Here is a 19,459-nt window from a genome sequence, read left to right on the forward strand (position 1 = left end):
ATGGAAATTAATTTGTTTATGGTAAGATTTTGTTCTGTTTATTTAAGGCGTCGTTTACTGTCATAAATTAGTAAAATTATACCTAAAGTGGATTAGGTTAGTCCTTTATTATAAGTGATAAAGAAGGACTAAAAGTTAATGGTTAATTAATAAAAAATATATGCTATGAAGATGATACTGCTTTTATCACAGTAAAGAGGCAATACAAAAGCTTGGAAATAAATCAGTGTAATCAAAATAAGAATAGGAAAAGGAAAAATAGTGTTTAATAAAATCTGAAAGACATAATGAAAGGGTTTAAATATGGCCAGGACTGATGTATGGGTCAGGTGCGTGGATACTTTCAGCAGTCATCAGAAAGAGGTTGGAGGCCTTTGAAATGTGGCGTTATAGGCGAATTCTAAGAATAAATTACACTGACAAGAAAACAAATGTAGAAGTACTGATATTAGAAAAAAAGTAAAGAGAAATACTTGAAATGTACAGACAAAAAATATCTTCTTTGGTCATATAATTAGGGATGAGGGAATAATAACAGAAATATTAATGGGCAAAGTTAAGGGTAGGAGGGTCAGGGGAAGGCAGAGACTAGGATGGATGAATGGAAATAAAACTGTGTCCCCAGAGAGATACAAAACCTTAGAGGATTGGTGAAAACAGCCCGAGAACGTTTTGAGTGGTGGACTGTGGTCGCCAACCCTAAGATACTCGTATGTTGACGATACTCTGATTGATCGAGGTTTAGTATGAAATTATTGAATCAGAAGTTTCCAAATATGATAAATACATAGAATCACCGACTACCCATAACTTCTATGTATTTATAATATTTGGAAACTCCTGACCGTTCATAAACGATCATGTAGTCTCATATCCCTTGAGTGGTATCGTTTTATTTGGTAATATAATAATTGTGTATTAAAACATACTTTTATTTATTAGTATAGTAAATTACCATGGACATAGGCTATTTTAATATCAGCTGCTCAACATTGAAAGTCAGTATTTTCAGATCAGGCAAACATCCGTCATACACACGTTGTCGTGGTACTCTCTGACTCCGCCATGACGTGTTGAGGTGTGTGTGTGTGTGTGTGTGTGTGTGTGTGTGTGTGTGTGTGTGTGTGTGTATGTGTATCAAGACTCTGGGGACGTTGATGAACAGCTAGCTGCTAGCGACGTGACCTTCAGAAGCCTACATAAACACACTATCGCCCATCATCTTGGTGGTTGTCCTCACTCTCGGCAAGGACGGTGATCGCTGCTGCTCTACTCTTCGCCGCTTCATGGACGAAACACAGCAGGTGTTTTCTCTATCTTCAGTGATATCCTCCACCATATCCAAATCCATGTGTTGCTCCATAACCCCCAAACCCTCCGTTGTTAGCCCCTTTCGCCTTAGAGAGAGCTTTGGCCGCTGCGACTTGTGCCTGTGTGGCGGCACCTGCAGCGGATTGCAGGTCGCTGATGACCACATTCTGTTGTGTTCGCAGAGAGTTGGCAGCCTGTTGCGCCTGCCACGCCATGGAGTTCTGCGAGTTAAGGACGCCCTCCTGGGCAGCCAGACTGCTGGTGGCTTGACCGGCCAGGGCGTTGGTCTCACCAGAGACCTGGCCCATGTTACTGAGCAGAGCTTGAGCCATGGAGTGGGCTACCTTAGCTGCCTGTTCTGCCTTGTGGGCCTTACCAGCCAGTGAAGCCTCCTGGAAGGCTGCTGCCTGTGCTCCTTGTGCTGCCTGCGTGATCTGTGCGGCCTGCGCGTGTCTGTTGGCTGCGGCAGCCTGAGCTGTCTGTGAGGCAGCGGCAGAAGCAGCTGCGGCACCTGCTGCGGCTCCTGCGGCTGCGGAATGAGCTGCAGTTCCAAGACTAGCTAAAGCCGCGGTAGCCTGAGAGGCAGCCTGGTTGGCGATGTCGGCGGCGGTGGGTCCGTGATTTCCGTGACCGTAGCCGCCTACCACAAGGTAGCTGCCGCCGTTACCGTAAGCGCCGCCACCACCTCCACCACCATCGCCATAACCGCTCCCGTAACCGCCAGCGAACCCACGTTTATTCTGCCGATATAGAAATTTCAGTGTAGTTAATGTTTTATGGCAACAACATTGATACTTCATAGAACCTCAAATATCGGAACCTTTTTTTCATAGATTGTTTAACAACGATTATGATTGAATAATACATGTAGTCTGTTTTCATTATTATATAGTGTGTAAATGTTTATATTTCAGGTAACAATATGCTTTTTTGATGTTGATTTGCATTTTCATATAACAAATTGATTGTATCTCACCCTTGACTCCTCACTGTCGTCGCCAGCCAGTACCGATCCTGTAATGAAAGAGGCATCATATTAGCATCGTAATAGATAGTGACGATCATTCATACCGTGTAGTTTACTTTTAAATTGATTTCTCTACGGCAAAAGAATTGTATATTCTTGAGGAAGACACCCCAAGAGTCTTAGCTTATTAGCTCCTCTGGTATTAACAAACTCTTGAATTATTTACTCTAATGCCAGCTCAAGGTATTTCTTCGCCATTCCTATGACTGTAAACTTGTACGTTTTTATTGCATTCTATTTTATTTACATTTTCATTACTTGTTTTACCTAATACAGCGATATTTTTCTTAACTGAAGAGATTATCTCATTATAAATCTTTTCACCTTAGCATAAACCAAAAAAAAAAACATCTTCCATGACTAGGGATGTTTGTTGTCAATTTTGCCCATATAAACATTACTATTACCCAGACCAACAATAGAGCCTCATTTTCACCCATGATCATGCAGGAGAGAATGACGAGTCGATACATGGTGTGTGGTGATATTGGGAGCAGCGTAGACGACGTTCACACAACCACGGTTATCGAGCTACTGTGTGGTGAAGACTGGACTGCCACTTTTATAACCCCCGCCCTCTCTGTGTTCACTGACGTCTGCACTCAATTGTAATCTTATCTTTAGCTTTCACGTCACTGGTAAAATAACCTGATTAGAAAGAATACCAAACCAAAAACGTAGGTGGAAGTATTAGTAGAGAATTATGGAATGGAAAGTGTCTGAGTGAACATACGGCAAGAAAACGAGAATTAGACTTTATTAGAGGTAAAAATCAACACAAAACATACTGCTTTTGGGACTGATTCAGAAAAATGCCAGAACCACAATATTATTGCCTTCACGTAACTAAGATGGGAATACACTGAAAACTTATAATAATCGTGAAATCAACACCTTGTAAATTCCCAACTTGTAAAGATTCTTATGAAATGAACAAGATAAAAAGTCCATTTGGGCAAGTTGTCAACATCTCACGTCACAGGTTTATTGAGAGTTAAAAATCTATAAATAATATATAAGCCACATTTAATACAAAACGGATCCAAGGTTTTGTATTATGTGGCCGTCACTGATACAAGTGCTTACCGCTGGGTCTTGTTCTTTCGTATTCTTTCTTCTGGTCAGTCTTATGATTACAGCTAGGTATTGATTTTCTTTCTTTCTTTCTTTCTTTCTTTCTTTCTTTCTTTCTTTCTTTCTTTCTTTCTTTCTTTCTTTCCTCCCTCCTTACTCCCTTGGTTCCTCAGTACATTCTTAGCAAATTATTCTGTTCCTGCATGAATTTTTTCTTGATTTGGGTAGTTAATTTGGTAGTTCATTTAGATGATTCCTTAAAATAATTCATTTAGGTAATCAATTTAGGTAAGTGGTTTAAGTATGTGATTTAGGTAAGTGGTTTAAGTATGTGATTTAGGTAAGTGGTTTAAGTATGTGATTTAGGTAAGTGGTTTAAGTATGTGATTTAGGTAAGTGGTTTAAGTATGTGATTTAGGTTAGTGGTTTAAGTATGTGATTTAGGTATGTGGTTTAAGTAGTTTAGGGAAGTGGTTTAGTATGTGATTTAATTCAGTGGTTTAAGTATGTGATTTAGGTAAGTGGTTTAAAATTATGTGATTTAGGTAAGTGGTTTAAGTATGTGATTTAGGTAAGTGGTTTAAGTATATGTGATTTAGGTAAGTGGTTTCGTATATGATTTAGGTAGAAGTGGTTTAAGTATCTGATTTAGGTAGGTAAGTGGTTTAAGTATGTGATTTAGGTAAGTGGTTTAAGTATGTGATTTAGGTAAGTGGTTTAAGTATGTGATTTAGGTAAGTGGTTTAAGTATGTGATTTAGGTAAGTGGTTTAAGTATGTGATTTAGGTTAGTGGTTTAAGTATGTGATTTAGGTATGTGATTATTTTAGATACTCATTTATATAATTCATTTAGGTCATTTTTCTGTATCTTATTCCCTTATGTTTTATTTCAGTGGGAAGAAACATATTATTTTTCCTATGACTCGATTTTTTTCCCTCCCCCCCCCCTTATCTATAATAATCACACATATTTCCTTCGTCTCTTGGCCCATCACCTGTAGGCTTGGAGTTAAACCCTCGTTCGATATTTTGATCAAAGAATAAACTCACTACGAGCTATTATTCAGGTCGATTGTTCCATGTATTTTTGTGAAGGGGAAATTTAGGAAAACTGGTCTCTAATGGCAAGTCCCTCACACACACACTAATGCAGTTTATTTGAAATTTGTTCCTCTTAAATTTACGGGGGTAGGAAGTTAAGGATTGTCACAAATACTTTTTAACTTTTTTCACATTACATTTATGGTAATTTTGACAGTTCTAGCATAAAGTTATCGCCTGCTAACAGTTAAATATCAAATTTGTGATATTTTATGAATGTTACAGCTTCGGGTGTAGAGGCGTGTGATGAAGTGCAGTACAACAGAAAGCTGTTATTTTGTATGTGTACTTAATTTTCGCTAAGTTTGGTGAAGTGTTTATACTGTAGATGGCAGTGTAATTGATGTAGAATAGATAGTAGTGTAGTGGATGTAGTGTAGATAGTGTTGGGAATAAAGTGTGAATTCTGGAGTGATTGTAATGTAAATTCTGGATTGGATATAGCTTAGCTCATATTGTAGTCAAGGATTTAGGCTGAGCTGCCCTAAAAGCCAAGTGCTGACAACGCCAGGTATTTAAAGTTTACCATAAAGACTAATTCTAAGATTGAGGGTATAGGTACTACGAGGATTTTTTTTTTTTATTTTATTTATTGGGCACTCCCCTACATCCTTGTGTAAGGTGAAGCGCAGAAGCGTTTACAGCGCCCAACAGGGAAGGATGCTAAGTTCATGCTTGCCTTTATGTCTCACGAGTTAAGGGCGTAGAAGCTTGAAGAGTCAAGGGCGAAGAAGCCTGAAGAGTCAGTGGTTTATGTCATCAAGTTATTGGAAGCTCCAACAACTTTCCCTGAATACGAATTCGCAACTTTTGACTTACAACAGGTACCTACTTTACTGGTAGGTGAACAGGGACTAATGGGGGCTAGGAAGTAAGTCCAAACAACTTCCACCGGCCCGGGGTACTACGAGGATGATTAAATACAAATAGAAAGGTCAAGAGAAATTAGGCCTATACCCTAGCGTTAGGCCTACACCCAAGCGAGGTGGTCTAAAAGGCAAGACAACTTCAGGGCATATTTATAACCCTTGTTGAATTATTAAGTATCAATTATGTTAACTATTGATAGGTAAATCTTCTTTAGCCTGAGTTTAGTTCATATATGCTTTAAGTCAACTTTACTAGACTATTATTTTAGCTAAGTAGTTGTGTATACTGTACCAAGAAGAACTGTACCGTGTGTTGTTATCTATTTATGTAACATTTCTTGTCTGATCTGTTATATAGAGTAGTTGTTTCCGTGATGAACACCACGGCTTAAAACTTGGTATGACAACGCTTTCTTTGGTAACACAGGACTAATATTAAAAGACTGTGTAATGTAATTGATATATTTATGAAAGTATTTCTGAATTAGAAACATTCTCCCACAGTGTTGATGACAATTGGTTGATGTATCAACCAATTATAATATGTCGTCCCGGCAACTTGCGTCAATTTGCGCTGGTATGGCGAACCATTTCCCAATCATGCTGGATAGACAAAAGCAAATGACATTAAGGGACTTCCTTAACGGTGTACTCTAATCGAGGACCTCCTGCTTGTAAGTCTAAGAGTGATGTCCACAACACTATGGGTCGCCTTCCTGTGATATATCACCTTTATTTACAATGTTCTTGTGTTAAATAATTTCTCAGGAACAGCTGCGGGAGATCACTGTCTTGTTTGGGCATCTCTGCTGAACAATACACCAGACTGGGGCGTTTATTGATTGAAACACAAGGCTGTTAGAAGAAGACAGTATATTTATATATTCTACACGCACAATTGCAAACATTGTGCGTTTGTCGTAAAAAATCGATATCACTGTTATACATACAACCCGTCCATCACACGTCACTCCTAGCGGCCGTATCCTTGGCCGTGGCCACTGCTGCCCTTGGCCCTGGAGATGGCCTTGGTTGCAGAGGCCTGGGCCTGGGCGGCCGCACCTGCGGCATCCTCCAGGTCGTTGAGTGCCACGTATTGCTGCTGGTTGAGGGAGTTGGCCGCCTGCTGAGCCTGCCAGGCCATGGTCCTCTGGGCGGCCAGGAAGTTCTGTTGTTCGGCCAAACTGTTGGCCGCCTGGTTGGCCAGAGCCTTGACCTCCGCGAGAATCTGGGCGATGTTAGCGGCCAGGCCATGGGCCATGGAAGCTGTTATCTTGGCCGCTTGATAGGCGATGTTGGCCTTAGAGGCGAGAGAGCCTTCAGCGAAGGCTGCGGCCTGTGCTCCCTGTGCCGCTTGCGTCACCTGTGCAGCCTGTGACTGCTTGCTGGCTGCTGCGGCCTGAGCTGTCTGTGAAGCTGCATTAGCAGCAGCTGCGGCACCTGCAGCGGCTCCTGCAGCTGCGGCGTGAGCTGCACCTCCTAGACCTGCTGCAGCTGCAGTGGCCTGGTTGGCAGCCTCGTTGGCGACATCGGCGGCGCTGGGACCATGACCGCCGCCACCGCCGCCGCCAACTACCAGGTAGCTACCGCCACCTCCGTGGCCGCCGCCATGGCCTCCACCGTAGCCGCCACCATGGCCGCCAGAGAATCCACGCTTACCCTGGGGACAGGAGTTAAGGATCATAATAATACTAAAAACAGAAGTCAAGGGTTATTATTTGTCTGTGGTGACGGTTCAGTGGTTAATATTGTCTTTGGGTGGTTGTCAGGGGTAAATGATCATTATGTCGAGGACTGTCATTATGCATGACTTTTGCTACAAGGCATTAGGCCAGATGATGGGGGAGCTTTTTATAATACTCTAAGAGGAGATAAAGTATTTTATTATTACTCCTGGGAATAATAACACTGGTAAACAGCCACAGGGATCACACACTATCACCCGGGAGTCTAGATTCGAGTGAGGGACGTAGGACACCCTTGTCCTGGAGAGCAGATGTCAAGGTTTCTTTCCACAGGCTAAAAGGTTCTCACTTGTATCACCTACTGCTTCCATAGAGAGGGTTTATGTATATGGTGGATGTCAGAGTCTATATGTCACTGTGTGTGTGTGTGTGTGTGTGTGTGTGTGTGTGTGTGTGTGTGTGTGTGTGTGTGTGTGTGTGTGTGTGTGTGTGTCGTCGTGTGTTCGTCCGACGTTGAGAACAATTCGACACAGATTAAAATTACAAGATCTGAGACGAGTTCATTAATCGACATCAACACTGAGACCACGTAACGCCAGCTCACATTATTAATGCATGTACAAAATATGTCCACACACAAGGTTAAGACAATACTCTTTATGCATTATGGGCGTATGGAACTTACTCAAATTATCATGTCTTAAACCTTCGAGAGAAGATGGACATGTATTGGGCAGATCAAAATTCAATTCAATTCAAAATATCATGTACGGCAGAAGGTACCCAAATAATGTGTAAAAAGAAATAAAGTAAATAAGTAACATCAGTCATCAGTGCTTAGCGTCTTAGTGGTCATAATGTTTTAAAAACTAATTTACTACCGTGAATATTGAATGTATTAAGTCTCTTTTTATATAACATTTTCAGCCACCTCGGTAAAGGAACAAACTATGGAAATTATATAATTGAGTGATGGTTTACTAAATCAGTCAATTATCTCCTAGAATCAGTCAGTAATCCACAGCCGTTAATTAACTGCAAGAATCTATCAATAATGTACTCTAATCCATCAATACTTGCTAGAATCCTCAACAGTCTATTAGAATACGTTGATTATCTACTAGAATCTGTCAACTGTTACTAAAATCCGTCAATAGTGTTAGAATCCGTTAATAATGTACTAGAATCCGTCAATAATCTACAAGACTCCTTCAGGCATGTACTAGGGTCATATAAAGTAATGTATTAGAAGCACAAGAGGAGCTCACCCTTGTTTCAGCTTTCTCCCCGGCAAATGTGGATCCTGTAAAATAGACGAAGTGGGTTAGTTTTCTTATCGGTTTAAAAATGAGTAAATATTTATCGATATATGAATTTTCGTTGGTGAAGTTTTATATAGAAGTGAGAATCCGACATTTGAATTAGAAATAGATAAAGATCATCTTATAGGTCAGATGAGTTGATACGGATAGTGAGATAACAACCTATTGTATTTTAAGTCTTAAGTTAACAAGGCACTGCACTCGACCTAACCAAACCTAATTAACCATTCACAGAGGTGCTCTAAGCTCGAATTGAAGACGAACCTCTCGATATAAGGAATCAGATGTAGATATTTTGTTAAGATGTTTAGATATAAGGTAATACTTATCTATGAATCAAACTTATTTCAGTTAACATACCGGTATCTACAGCTCACAGATAATCATATGAATAATACTAGTATTATTATTATTATTAGAGATATATCTGTGTTATGTATGTGTCTGAGGAAGAAAGTTATAATATTGTTGATGCTGTATATAATAAAAGGATGTGAACATTCACCAATAAGTAAGCAGGCGACGAGGACGTGAGTGTACATGGTGGAGGGAGTTACTGAGGCCGGGGCTTGGCACCGTCTGACGTTAGGCAGGCCACCGACCCTCACTTATATACTCAAGGCAGCTACGCCTCGCTCCACCCCACTCCCTCGCTACCCTGTCAATCAAAACTGAAATTATTGGATATAAAACCAATTAAAATATATTTTATATTTACACGTTACAAGTACAATCTTTTACCACAAAGATTTATGAAATAAAACAAAAAAAGACAAACAAATTACCAATAAACATTACGTGGGTATGCTAACCCTACTCTCTCTCTCTCTCTCTCTCTCTCTCTCTCTCTCTCTCTCTCTCTCTCTCTCTCTCTTTCTCTCTCTCTCTCTCTATATATATATATATATATATATATATATATATATATATATATATATATATATATATATAGAGAGAGAGAGAGAGAGAGAGAGAGAGAGAGAGAGAGAATTGGGGACCTGGAGATTAATCGACTGGCGAACAGTGTTCCGGGGTAATGATTAGGCAGTGCATTTGGCGAGTTGTCCGGTCTTCTTGGCGTTCTGTATTCCTGGAAGCTGGGTCATACAGCCCGTCATCTTAGGTTGTGGTTGTTGTGTTGGCGCCAGCTAAATTCACTCCTCAAACACGAGGGGAATCATTTTGTGTGTGTGTGTGGGGAGCTTTCTAGGGATATCTAATTGTACTGTGAAACATTAAAATACAAAGGGCGTTTTCCCCAATTAGGAATAAGTTGTTGTTTTTATTGCCGTAACATGTGAAAATAAGTTTATATATATAAATCTATTCTCCCGTTTCATTTCAGACGGCGTTTGTTAACATTCAAGCTACACTTAGACAGGTTAGATAAGATTAGGGTAAGCGAGGATATGTGAAGTTAGGTGAGGATATTTGAAGTTAGGTGAGGATATGTGAAGTTTGGTGAGGATATGTGAAGTTAGGTGAGGATATGTGAAGTTAGGTGAGGATATGTGAAGTTAGGTGAGGATATGTGAAGTTAGGTGAGGATATGTGAAGTTAGGTGAGGATATGTGAAGTTAGGTGAGGATTTGTGAAGTTAGGTGAGGATTTGTGAGTTAGGTTAAGTTAGGTTAGGTAGTTTAGCAATAAAACCATTCATATATAATTTTTATTATATACATTTTCGTCTTATTTGCTGATCAGTCTACATAAAAAAAGCCAAAAGGAAACAGAGCTTCTTCGGAATTATTACTGGAGTGAAATTGAGGACCGAATTTATGTGAAACTAACGAATGCACCTGAGAACGACATGAGAGGAATGGCTAACACCCTGAGGAAGGAAGGAAGGAAGGAAGGAAGGAAGGAAGGAAGGAAGGATGACAGAATGAGTAATAATTCCACGGAGGAGAACAAATCGCCATAGTATTAACCCATGAATCTGTATTGACCACACCTTAGTTAACGTGTCCGCCACTGTGAACTAATGCACCGGGTATTCCATCTTTCCTCGTCGCTATAATTTAGAGAAAAAAACACACATTTATTGCTCGCTTTTAACGCCAAATGAACTTGATTAACGGTTCTTGTGCAATGATGTACATTTAATTTTTTGTGTGTATCCGTAAATTACAGTATTCTTGTAATATTCAATGCGTTTATCGTAGTGAAAACTTTGATATTGAATGTGATTTAATTTATTTGATTTCAGGAAAGATTAAATAAAATGTGGCAATCAACTCACATACCTTCCTGCGCGCGCAAGACAGTTGACAATGGGAGTAAAAGCACCACACTATACGTTCTTGCTGCAGCCTCTCTCAAAGCCACAAAGACGCGAGTAACAAAAGTTCTTCCATGATTTCCAGGTTTTTCATTGAGGTTCATCAATAGATCTAGCCTGTGTGTCTCACCCGGTCACTTGGCACGCATTGTAGAGGAGGGGGGGGGGGAGGGGAGGGGAGATTACATAACACCAGCACCCGACCTCCCCCCTCCCCTCCCTTTCTGCTGTTCCCCGACCTCTCCCACTTCCTCCCCAGGACTACTTAGTGCTTCCATAGTGGGATCGGTTGTGTTCTGCTCTATTCACTTTCGTAAGCCACAGTCGAAAGTGTTACTTTGTTAAATAAAAACAAAAATAGACTACACTTAGTTATGACGTATTAATGCCAAATATGGGTGTGTTATTGAACAAGCGTATGAAATTACTAGCATCAATTATCTAAGGAAAATAAGTTGGAGATGGGAATGATTACTGATACCTTTGTCAATAAGTTGTGCTAGAGGATGCTTCGAAGATATATTATTGCCTTTAATCTAAGTTCCAGATGAAAGTACGGGTAAAGGTGGAGTGTACAGTTAACACCTGAAGGACCTTATTGATTTTATTAATTTTTGCGAGATTGCTGATGATACTAAATAATGAATGTGATAAAAGAATTACGTGCCATTAACTTCACTTAATCTAACGAAACCTAATAGCGATTTACCTAACCAACTTAACCTAACCTAGTTTTATTTCTCATTTCCAAATAGAGTATGAAAATAAAATCGTCAAAAATATATAGGAAATGTTCCAGGGAATTTGACTGTGCTCAAAGTATGTGCTGGGTGTGTTTACCTTTTTCGCGGACCAACCTTAGACAGTGGGAAAAATTAGGAAAAATAATTCAAATGACACTTAACATTTCTCATATCCAAAGAATTATTCAAAGCCATCATAAAAACCAGGAAAAAATGAAGAAAATCTATAAAGTTCTGTCAAGGGTGAATGAGTCAACCCATGCCAAGCCTTTAAAGTTCTTTTTGATTGACAAATGATGAACCACTCAGTTAAATGAAGTGAAAAATGCAGTTAAGATGTAGTAGAGTACAACCGCAGAACTATATTTATTATGGTATTATTACAGTTTCGGACATTGCTCGAATTTTGGGAATTTCATCTTATATATAATTGTTTTCAACAATTCTTAGACACTTTTCTTCTATGACGTTTCCCTTGCAAAGGCAATTTTACCTCCTAGGGGTAGGTTGGTTAAGCGATTTGCGATATAAATGAATGTAAAAATCGTTTAAAACTCACAAAAAAACAACAGAAAAATATAATTCGAACTTCCAAAACTTATGATGTCCGAGACTGTAAATTTACCAGGTAAGGTAGGTTAGCTAAGGTTAATTTTGGTGTAAGGTTAGGTCAGGCTCTAATGGGTTCTGTACATTGTCATAACATTTTCTTACTTAATATCATCCAAACAATATCTGAAAATTTGGTGCAATTCCATAATGTCCTTCTGGTGCTAACCGTCTCTTGTAACATTACCATATTGTGTATTTTTGAAAATGAGCCTTGGTTACTCACATTTTCTCTGGTTGCTTTTCAAATTAAACTTGTGTCACGCTTACCTTTTCTTGTCTTTTGGGAAGTAATGAAACCTTGGTCTTTATTGTTATTTTTATTTGTGCCGCACACAACACACTGGTGAAGTAAGTCCATTCCTTCTCGCCATGTTTGTGTCACTGTCATGCCAGTCACCATACCCAGCGACCAAGTTAAAACAAACAGCCGACACAACTTTTCCGGCCATTTAATAAGTACCATCTAGTGACCAGGTGTGCGCACTGTGGAGATCTACATTAAGTCGCTTTAAGATACATTTCTTCCTGTATACTTTCCCTGGGTGTATCCAATCTTCGGCGCATGGGCTTCTCCATGCAGAGATTAAGGATTTACCGTATTTCCCGGCTCATAAGACGCTACGGGTGATAAGACATGCCCTGTCATTAGAAAGGTATAATTTAGAAAAGTAATTTTTGCGGATTTATTAGCCTACTCTATGGCAAGTCCAAGTCGCTGGCTATATGCTGCAATGTTTCTCACTACCACAGCTAACTATCACTTTATGGACCTATTTTATCAAACATTTGTTGGTTTTATTAATTAAATTTACCTAATTTAGTATAAAAGGATATAATTATATAGGTACAGTCAGCCAAAGATCCAGCGACCCCACTCAGGATCTCGTACTGCCGCCGTTAATCGCACATAATATATCACAGCGATTGCCACCAGTACGGCGAAGACGATGAATGACAACAATGGCCACCACTACAGCCTCCCTTATTACGACCACCATTGCAACTACTGAAATAAAAATGCTATAAATTTACAAAATGTTCACGTGAGGATTATAAGGAACTACCTCATGACATTAAGTTATATATTTTATGAATGAAATTATTACTATATGGTTTCTCATGGGTTGAATTGTTTTGTTTATGGTTTTTTGATTCCCTATTTATTACATTGTTATTGGAACTATGTATATAAAATTACCTTTTATGCAATGCCATTTGCTTCTAATATGTCTTTAAAATGACCGCTTTGATATATAATTAATTTTTCCATCAAAGAACTCAATATTTTACAGACAACAAAAGAAACAAAACTTGCTATAAGAATGTGTTGATAGAGGCCACATTTTCTATAAGAATGTGTTTATTGTGCTGTAAAAAACCGGGCACCTTGTATAATAATAATATTGATGATAATAATGGTTCATTGAAAACGACACAGCAGTCAAAAGGCTGAAAATATACAATGGACTTGAATGACTATATAGAAAAGGAAGTGGGTCGCTTAGCAAAAACTTTCATTACAATAAGGAAATGACTACCATCAACAATGAGGAGGACTCCAGACAATCTGCCTCTTGTTACAATGTTATTAGTGCGCTTCAACGACGAATGTTTTTAAATTAATCGTTATAAATCGGTCTAAATTAATTTACCCAAGCAATTAACAAATTCTACGCTTGGTTACGTAAGGTAGATTGAAGCTACGAAACCACTGACTTTTAAGCAGATAAAAAATATTTATATTACTTAAGTCTACCATTATTCATAAGAAGAAAACGATTTAATATAAGATACAAGAAAATGGAGTATTGATGGGAAACTCAACCTTCAAGTAAGGATGAGGCTTTTTATTCCATATTAGACGTTATCTGTTGATTTTTAAAAGTTGAAAAAACCCCCAGAAACTACAGCTATCACTTATCGTCAAGGAGAGAGAAGTACATTAGTCAGGGCTTAGTATATGATTTAAATCCGCCAGGCAAATTAAAAAAAATAATAATTGTAGAAAAACTCAGCGAAAAATGGTAAATACCTCACGAATATATGTATGAAAGTTTGTGTAAATGGATAATGAATAATATTGACAGGTATTTACATAAAGAAACCGGGTCATTTTTCTCGGGCTTCATGTGCCATCTTTGACGTCTCGAGTGATCAGCCATTGAGCGTCGAGGGGGTTCCAAAATTTAATTATCTTAGCCAATTAGCGGAGCGTACATGAGCATGAATGCATATCCTTTCAGGCATTACTAAATTAATACACAACTCGAACAATTATATAATATAAATTTTTGTGAAGTATGACATTCCTAGAAAACTGAAACCTGTGGCCATTTAAATAATTTGCGTACAAGCTAAGGACAGATAACATGCTGTAGAGTAAGATATTTAAGATTATGTAGGTTAGGTTTTACAATTTCAAACCATTTACTCATGAAATAAAGGTCAGAAATTAAAACAAGTAAAATTTAAAAATCACATAAACCTTAAAAAGCAAAGCGGATTTATTTTTTTTCTTACCGTAGTCAATACTTTCTATGTATATCAGAAAATGTATACAGATAGACATTAGCTTTCTCGCTTGGGGCAAATACTTAAAACAACCGACTCATGAGAAGTAACCTGTTGACAAGGTACGGTAACAAAATAATATCTTAACCAATCCACCTAATTTAATTTAGAATAATCCAGTTCCATCCAAAGATAAGTAGGTTAGGTGAGTTTAGTTGGTTTATCTTATTTACATTAAATAATTGCTGACTGAGTATCATCTTCCTTGCTGGAAAAACATAAGCTACGCTGTTCGGGTATGAAGCGCCACCAAAACAAAATCACCGAACTAATTATACTAAAATTGATTTAAATCCTTGTTATTTGTTGCTATATCATTTATAAGAAATAATTTATCATATTCTATACAAAACAGTTTTCCAGTTGCTGCCGGTTTCTCGTGTGTACGGAACGGAAGCTTAAATGTTTATCAAACGTTTGCCTTTCAATGTTCACATAAACAGGTGATCATGGCGTGGCATACAACAAACACCTCGACGTGGATCTGTGTTCTGGAAGAAAAAATCGGAAGGACACAGGTAAGAAAGTATAAATTGAACTTTTTCTCTATTTAATGAATTGATAATGTTTACTTGAGCATCTATTCATAGGAATTTTATTATCAAACATGGGTATTTATTTATTATTTATTATTTTCACCGTTTGCCAGCTTAACATTTGGGTGGTCAGTGTGTTCTTTTTTACGATCTTCATTACCTGATAGTTTACTGTAAAGGTGTAAACTTAATGTAAAGCAGTAGATGTGTGGGTATATCTTGTACTGTGCATAAGCATTTAATTGGTGGCATATGTCAGCAGTTTGGTAGCTGGTGTAGCTGACATAGCACTTCATACCAATATAAAAGATGGGTATTGACATCACAGGTGTTATTATTAATTTTAAATGACAATCAGTGCCGGATTTAGACCTGTGGAGGCCCATGGGCAGCCTCTTTGTGGAGGCCCCCCTCATCATAACTACCCAAGACGGTAGGGTGGCGAGTGAAGCGAGTCTAAACATCTGGGAGTTCCGGGGGGCGCTGTAAGCCCCCCGGGAAAATTTTGAAATTTGAACACTTCTTTGGAGAATTTTGAGAAATTTTTAATTAACTGTATATTTATTGACAGTGTACAAATTCCCAACACACACACACACACAAGTGAGACATGACATATTGTAATGTGTGGAGGCCCCAGATTGTGGAGACCCCTGGGCAGCTGCCCACTTTGCCCACTCCTGAATCCGGCCCTGATGACAATGTAGGATACATAATATAAAAATGTCTGTCTTGGTGTCATGGTCACATTGACTGCTAGTCTGTTTTAACTCTGAGGATTCTTATTATACTCCACGCCCACAAAACATGAATGGGTAACTGGTTACTACCCCTAAGAAGAAATGCGCTTTTCCCTCCCAGTAAGCCCTGCCTTTGTGAAGACAGTTGTCAATACGTTTTATTCCACTTTCTCCTGGCTAGCTCAATCTTGAATTAGTCTGTGTAAATCAAGTTAAGTAATTCGCAAGACCTTTGTCAACTGAGGGTCATCTTTGAATGTGTAGCAGTTGGTTTGTTTGTAATTTCTGTCATTGCATGAGATAGCCACGTCTGGCAAGTCAGGGGTATATAAACCCTGTGCGAGGAGGAGCTCGGCCTCCCGTGACGATCCTCCAACTTTGTTCTCAGGTATGTTAGACGTGTGTTCCCCGCCGATATAGCCATTCAGTTTGATTTAGCAAATTTAGTGAGCATCAGTGTTCATGTTGTAACAGTGGAATTGTCATTCACCCTGTGTAAGAAGTACTATAGAGTAAATGTCGTCTGACGTTGCGAGACGAAAGATTTGTTTGTGTTTGAGTCCATGCTTCCTCCGGTGACGCTTCCCTCTCCCGTTGTTCCTCAGATACAGTGGGTGGCTTTTTGAACACCCCACCAACTGCTCTGGAGTCGGTGGCTACCTATCAGTTAGCGGTAGTGGCCGATGTCGATGATTCGAGATGACTGAAACGGCAGGTCCTCCTCGTGGGCCTTAGACCCCCAGACTGTCAACATGTGTCGGAGTAACCGACCACAACAGCAGTCGTCAGTTGTTAGAGGCGCCAGTGTTATACCCTGGGACGCCCCTGGAAGTTATGGTCCACAGTGTGTGTTGTATTTGTTTGGGGATAATTAACTGGAAATAATTATCCCATGTTGGGTAGTGAACCCATGTATAAGTTGTTGGTTTCAGTATTAACGTGTTGTGTGTTGTGAGTGCATCTCATATGTACTAACAACAGTGTGAAGGTATCATATGTAAGTTTGTCTCATATCTGGATGTAATGCCATGTACCACCAGAAGGTGTGAGAAGTAAAGTATCTGATTGGAGTTGTAATGTGAGTAAAGCCAAGGAATTGATCCTTGTAACTGTAATGTAATGTAACACCAGTAAGGTTGTGTGTAGTAAGAGTACAATATCTGAGTAAATTGTAGTCGAGTTAAGCCGAGGAGTTACACCTTGGAGTTGTATGTTAATGATGTATTTTTCCCTACTTTGATTTCATATTAATAAACCTTTTCTTAGAGTACATTAGAAGTATTCGTTTTCACCTCAGTATTCCACCTTTATTGCCGTCCAAGTGACCTTGATACCAGAATTACAATACCCACGTGCCAGCCCTCGCCATGCTACCAAAGAACTGAGGTTATGTAGTATCCATTGAACTGAAATAAGTAGAAAGAACAGTGAAAGAAAAAGACAAGAGAAGTATGAGTAAGACAAGGGGGGCAGCTTGAGTTGAGAGAGATCCCCTCCCCCCTTACATTGGTTTGCAGCGATGGGATGTAATTTGCATGTTATCAGGTCAGGAGGAATAAATGTGATTCTGTGGGTATTTTTTTTTAAGTGTGATTTGTATTAACCATTTCTTTGTACAGGTACCTAACCATTTCACTGTAATGAATATTTCAGATTTCTAATAATTTTGTTCCGTAATTTTTCCAGTGTACAGTATAGTATGTAATTCTGTGCAAAACTTTTTTTTCTGTGGTTTTACGAAGTTGAAAACAGTTCACGGTAAATACTCTACTTGAAGTTAGGTTAGAACAATTGCCTCAAAGAAATTATAAATCTTTTTTAAAGTAAATTGTACAGTAAAGTGTGGAAACTTGAAATGTTCAGAGTATTGAAAAGTGTCTGAAAAAACAGAGGTTAGCTACCTAACTATTTTTTTTTGCATTCTTTTTGTGAAATCTCAGGAAGAAGTGTTGGTTGTATGCCAAGGGAATATTTTTTTTTGGGGTGCCTTCTACACTGGCACCATAGCAACGGTTGTGATCACTCGAGTTAATTCTTTGATATTTACAGACAATGAGCGAGCAGTGAACATGTGCCGTGTTAAGAGTGTTGTGGGCAGTGTTCTTTTCTGAGTGTCACCGGAAGGCCTTATTGTACTAAGGTTATGGAACTTAGTGTTATTTGAAATTGTGACATATCTTGGATGCATTTGTTTTGGTTTCAATTGGAAGTGTTTTAGTTCTCTTGGATGTATTTGTTTTGGTTTCAATTGGAATTGTTTTAATTCTCAGTTGACGTCAGTTTTGACAAGTGAATTTATTTGTATAACGCGAGTTGTGTTATATTTCCGAGTATTGTATTTTTGTGTTGTCTCTATTAGTTTATAATTTTAATGCCAAGGGCATTAGTTTCTAGCAGTGTAGACATACAGGCATGGTCCGTAAGTGTGTTTTATGATTTATTTGAGATCTAATACATGTATAAATTTCAGCAATTGCATTAATGGGTTGAGGACTCTGTGGTGATATGGACATCTGTGAAAGACTGCAATCTTTGAAAATTGATTGTTGAAAATACATGTAAGGACCCCCAATTGTGAGTACAACAGAGTACATTGTGAAGTGATAACAGTGTTAAAATTAGTGCAATTGAAAAGACAGTGAATACTGGTTGAATACCGAGGGGACAGTCTCGTAAAGTATTACAGTATTATCTATTATTTTTTGTGAGCAAGACTCTCAGTAATGGAAATGTTGTGGTTCTCTTTAAAGTTAGTTGATTTTCTATAGTACAGTGTAATTCGGGAAGAGTTCATACAGTGTTGCACCATACCGAGATGGTCATTAGTAAGTGCAATTGCCTTGAGTTTGCATAGTAAGTGTTTCTTGAAAAGTGACAAAAGAGTACAGTAATGTTTTTCTTGTGTATTCATCAGTGAAGCAGTAAAGTAAAAGTTCACATTCCAGTATTATCACTAGGGGTAGTGAGTAATAATTTGTGCAGTAATTTTGAATAGTATCTCAAGTGTTTTTGTGTATTAGAAGGTCAGTTAGGCAGTAATCCGATTGTATTTGAAGGTGTGCACTGTGCCCGTGTTGTGTAGTTACAGCGAGTTGTTGTGACCTCCAGGCATGATGGCCGTCGTAAAGAAGCAGTTCAGGGCAGTCAGCTCAGAACCTGTGTCCAGTGAGTTGATGTGTAGAGTTGAGAAGTATGTGGGTGGAGACATGTTCATTCACAGGAATGACACCCAGGTCTCACCACCAGTTGTTTCATCAGGTGTAGAAGGGAAGAAGAGTAAGGAATGCCTCTCTTGCTAGTTACGTGAGAGACTGGCATCAGTGTTGCCGAGATATCTTTAAAGGGTTGTAGACCTTTTCTGGAATGCATTGGTTGTTGATGTGCATGGTGAAGAGTGATGTTTTGCATATTTGTGTTGCAATTTAGAAGTACAACTGGAAAGTGAGAGAATGTGTTGTTGCCTTGCATCAGTAAGCTGTGGAAAGTGAGTATGTTGTTGCCCATGTGAGTATGGAATGTGGTGCATTGGGAATGTTTGTGAGTATGGAGGTATTTGTGGATTTTTTTTTTCCGGAGAGGGATTGTC

The 19,459-nt window shown here is 38.8% G+C and overlaps 2 protein-coding genes across 2 annotated transcripts; both read right to left on the reverse strand.

Annotated features, from left to right (window-relative positions):
* Positions 1-918: 918 nt before the first annotated feature.
* LOC121866744 (maternal protein pumilio-like) lies at positions 919-2,864 on the reverse strand. Its single transcript, XM_042366445.1, has 3 exons — positions 2,775-2,864; positions 2,288-2,325; positions 919-2,051 (listed from the first exon to the last, which is right to left on the reverse strand). Exons 1-3 carry the CDS (start codon positions 2,809-2,811, stop codon positions 1,320-1,322), a joined length of 807 nt encoding a protein of 268 aa, XP_042222379.1. The 5' UTR covers positions 2,812-2,864; the 3' UTR covers positions 919-1,319.
* Positions 2,865-6,239: 3,375 nt separating this feature from the next.
* Positions 6,240-8,968, reverse strand: LOC121866745 (glycine, alanine and asparagine-rich protein-like). The gene is made up of 3 exons (XM_042366446.1): positions 8,896-8,968; positions 8,337-8,371; positions 6,240-7,043 (listed from the first exon to the last, which is right to left on the reverse strand). Exons 1-3 carry the CDS (start codon positions 8,930-8,932, stop codon positions 6,357-6,359), a joined length of 759 nt encoding a protein of 252 aa, XP_042222380.1. The 5' UTR covers positions 8,933-8,968; the 3' UTR covers positions 6,240-6,356.
* Between the last annotated feature and the right edge of the window lie 10,491 nt (positions 8,969-19,459).

The sequence above is a fragment of the Homarus americanus genome, unplaced genomic scaffold (genome assembly GCF_018991925.1).
Source record: "Homarus americanus isolate GMGI-L3 unplaced genomic scaffold, GMGI_Hamer_2.0 scaffold22413, whole genome shotgun sequence".
NCBI lineage: Eukaryota > Metazoa > Arthropoda > Malacostraca > Decapoda > Nephropidae > Homarus > Homarus americanus.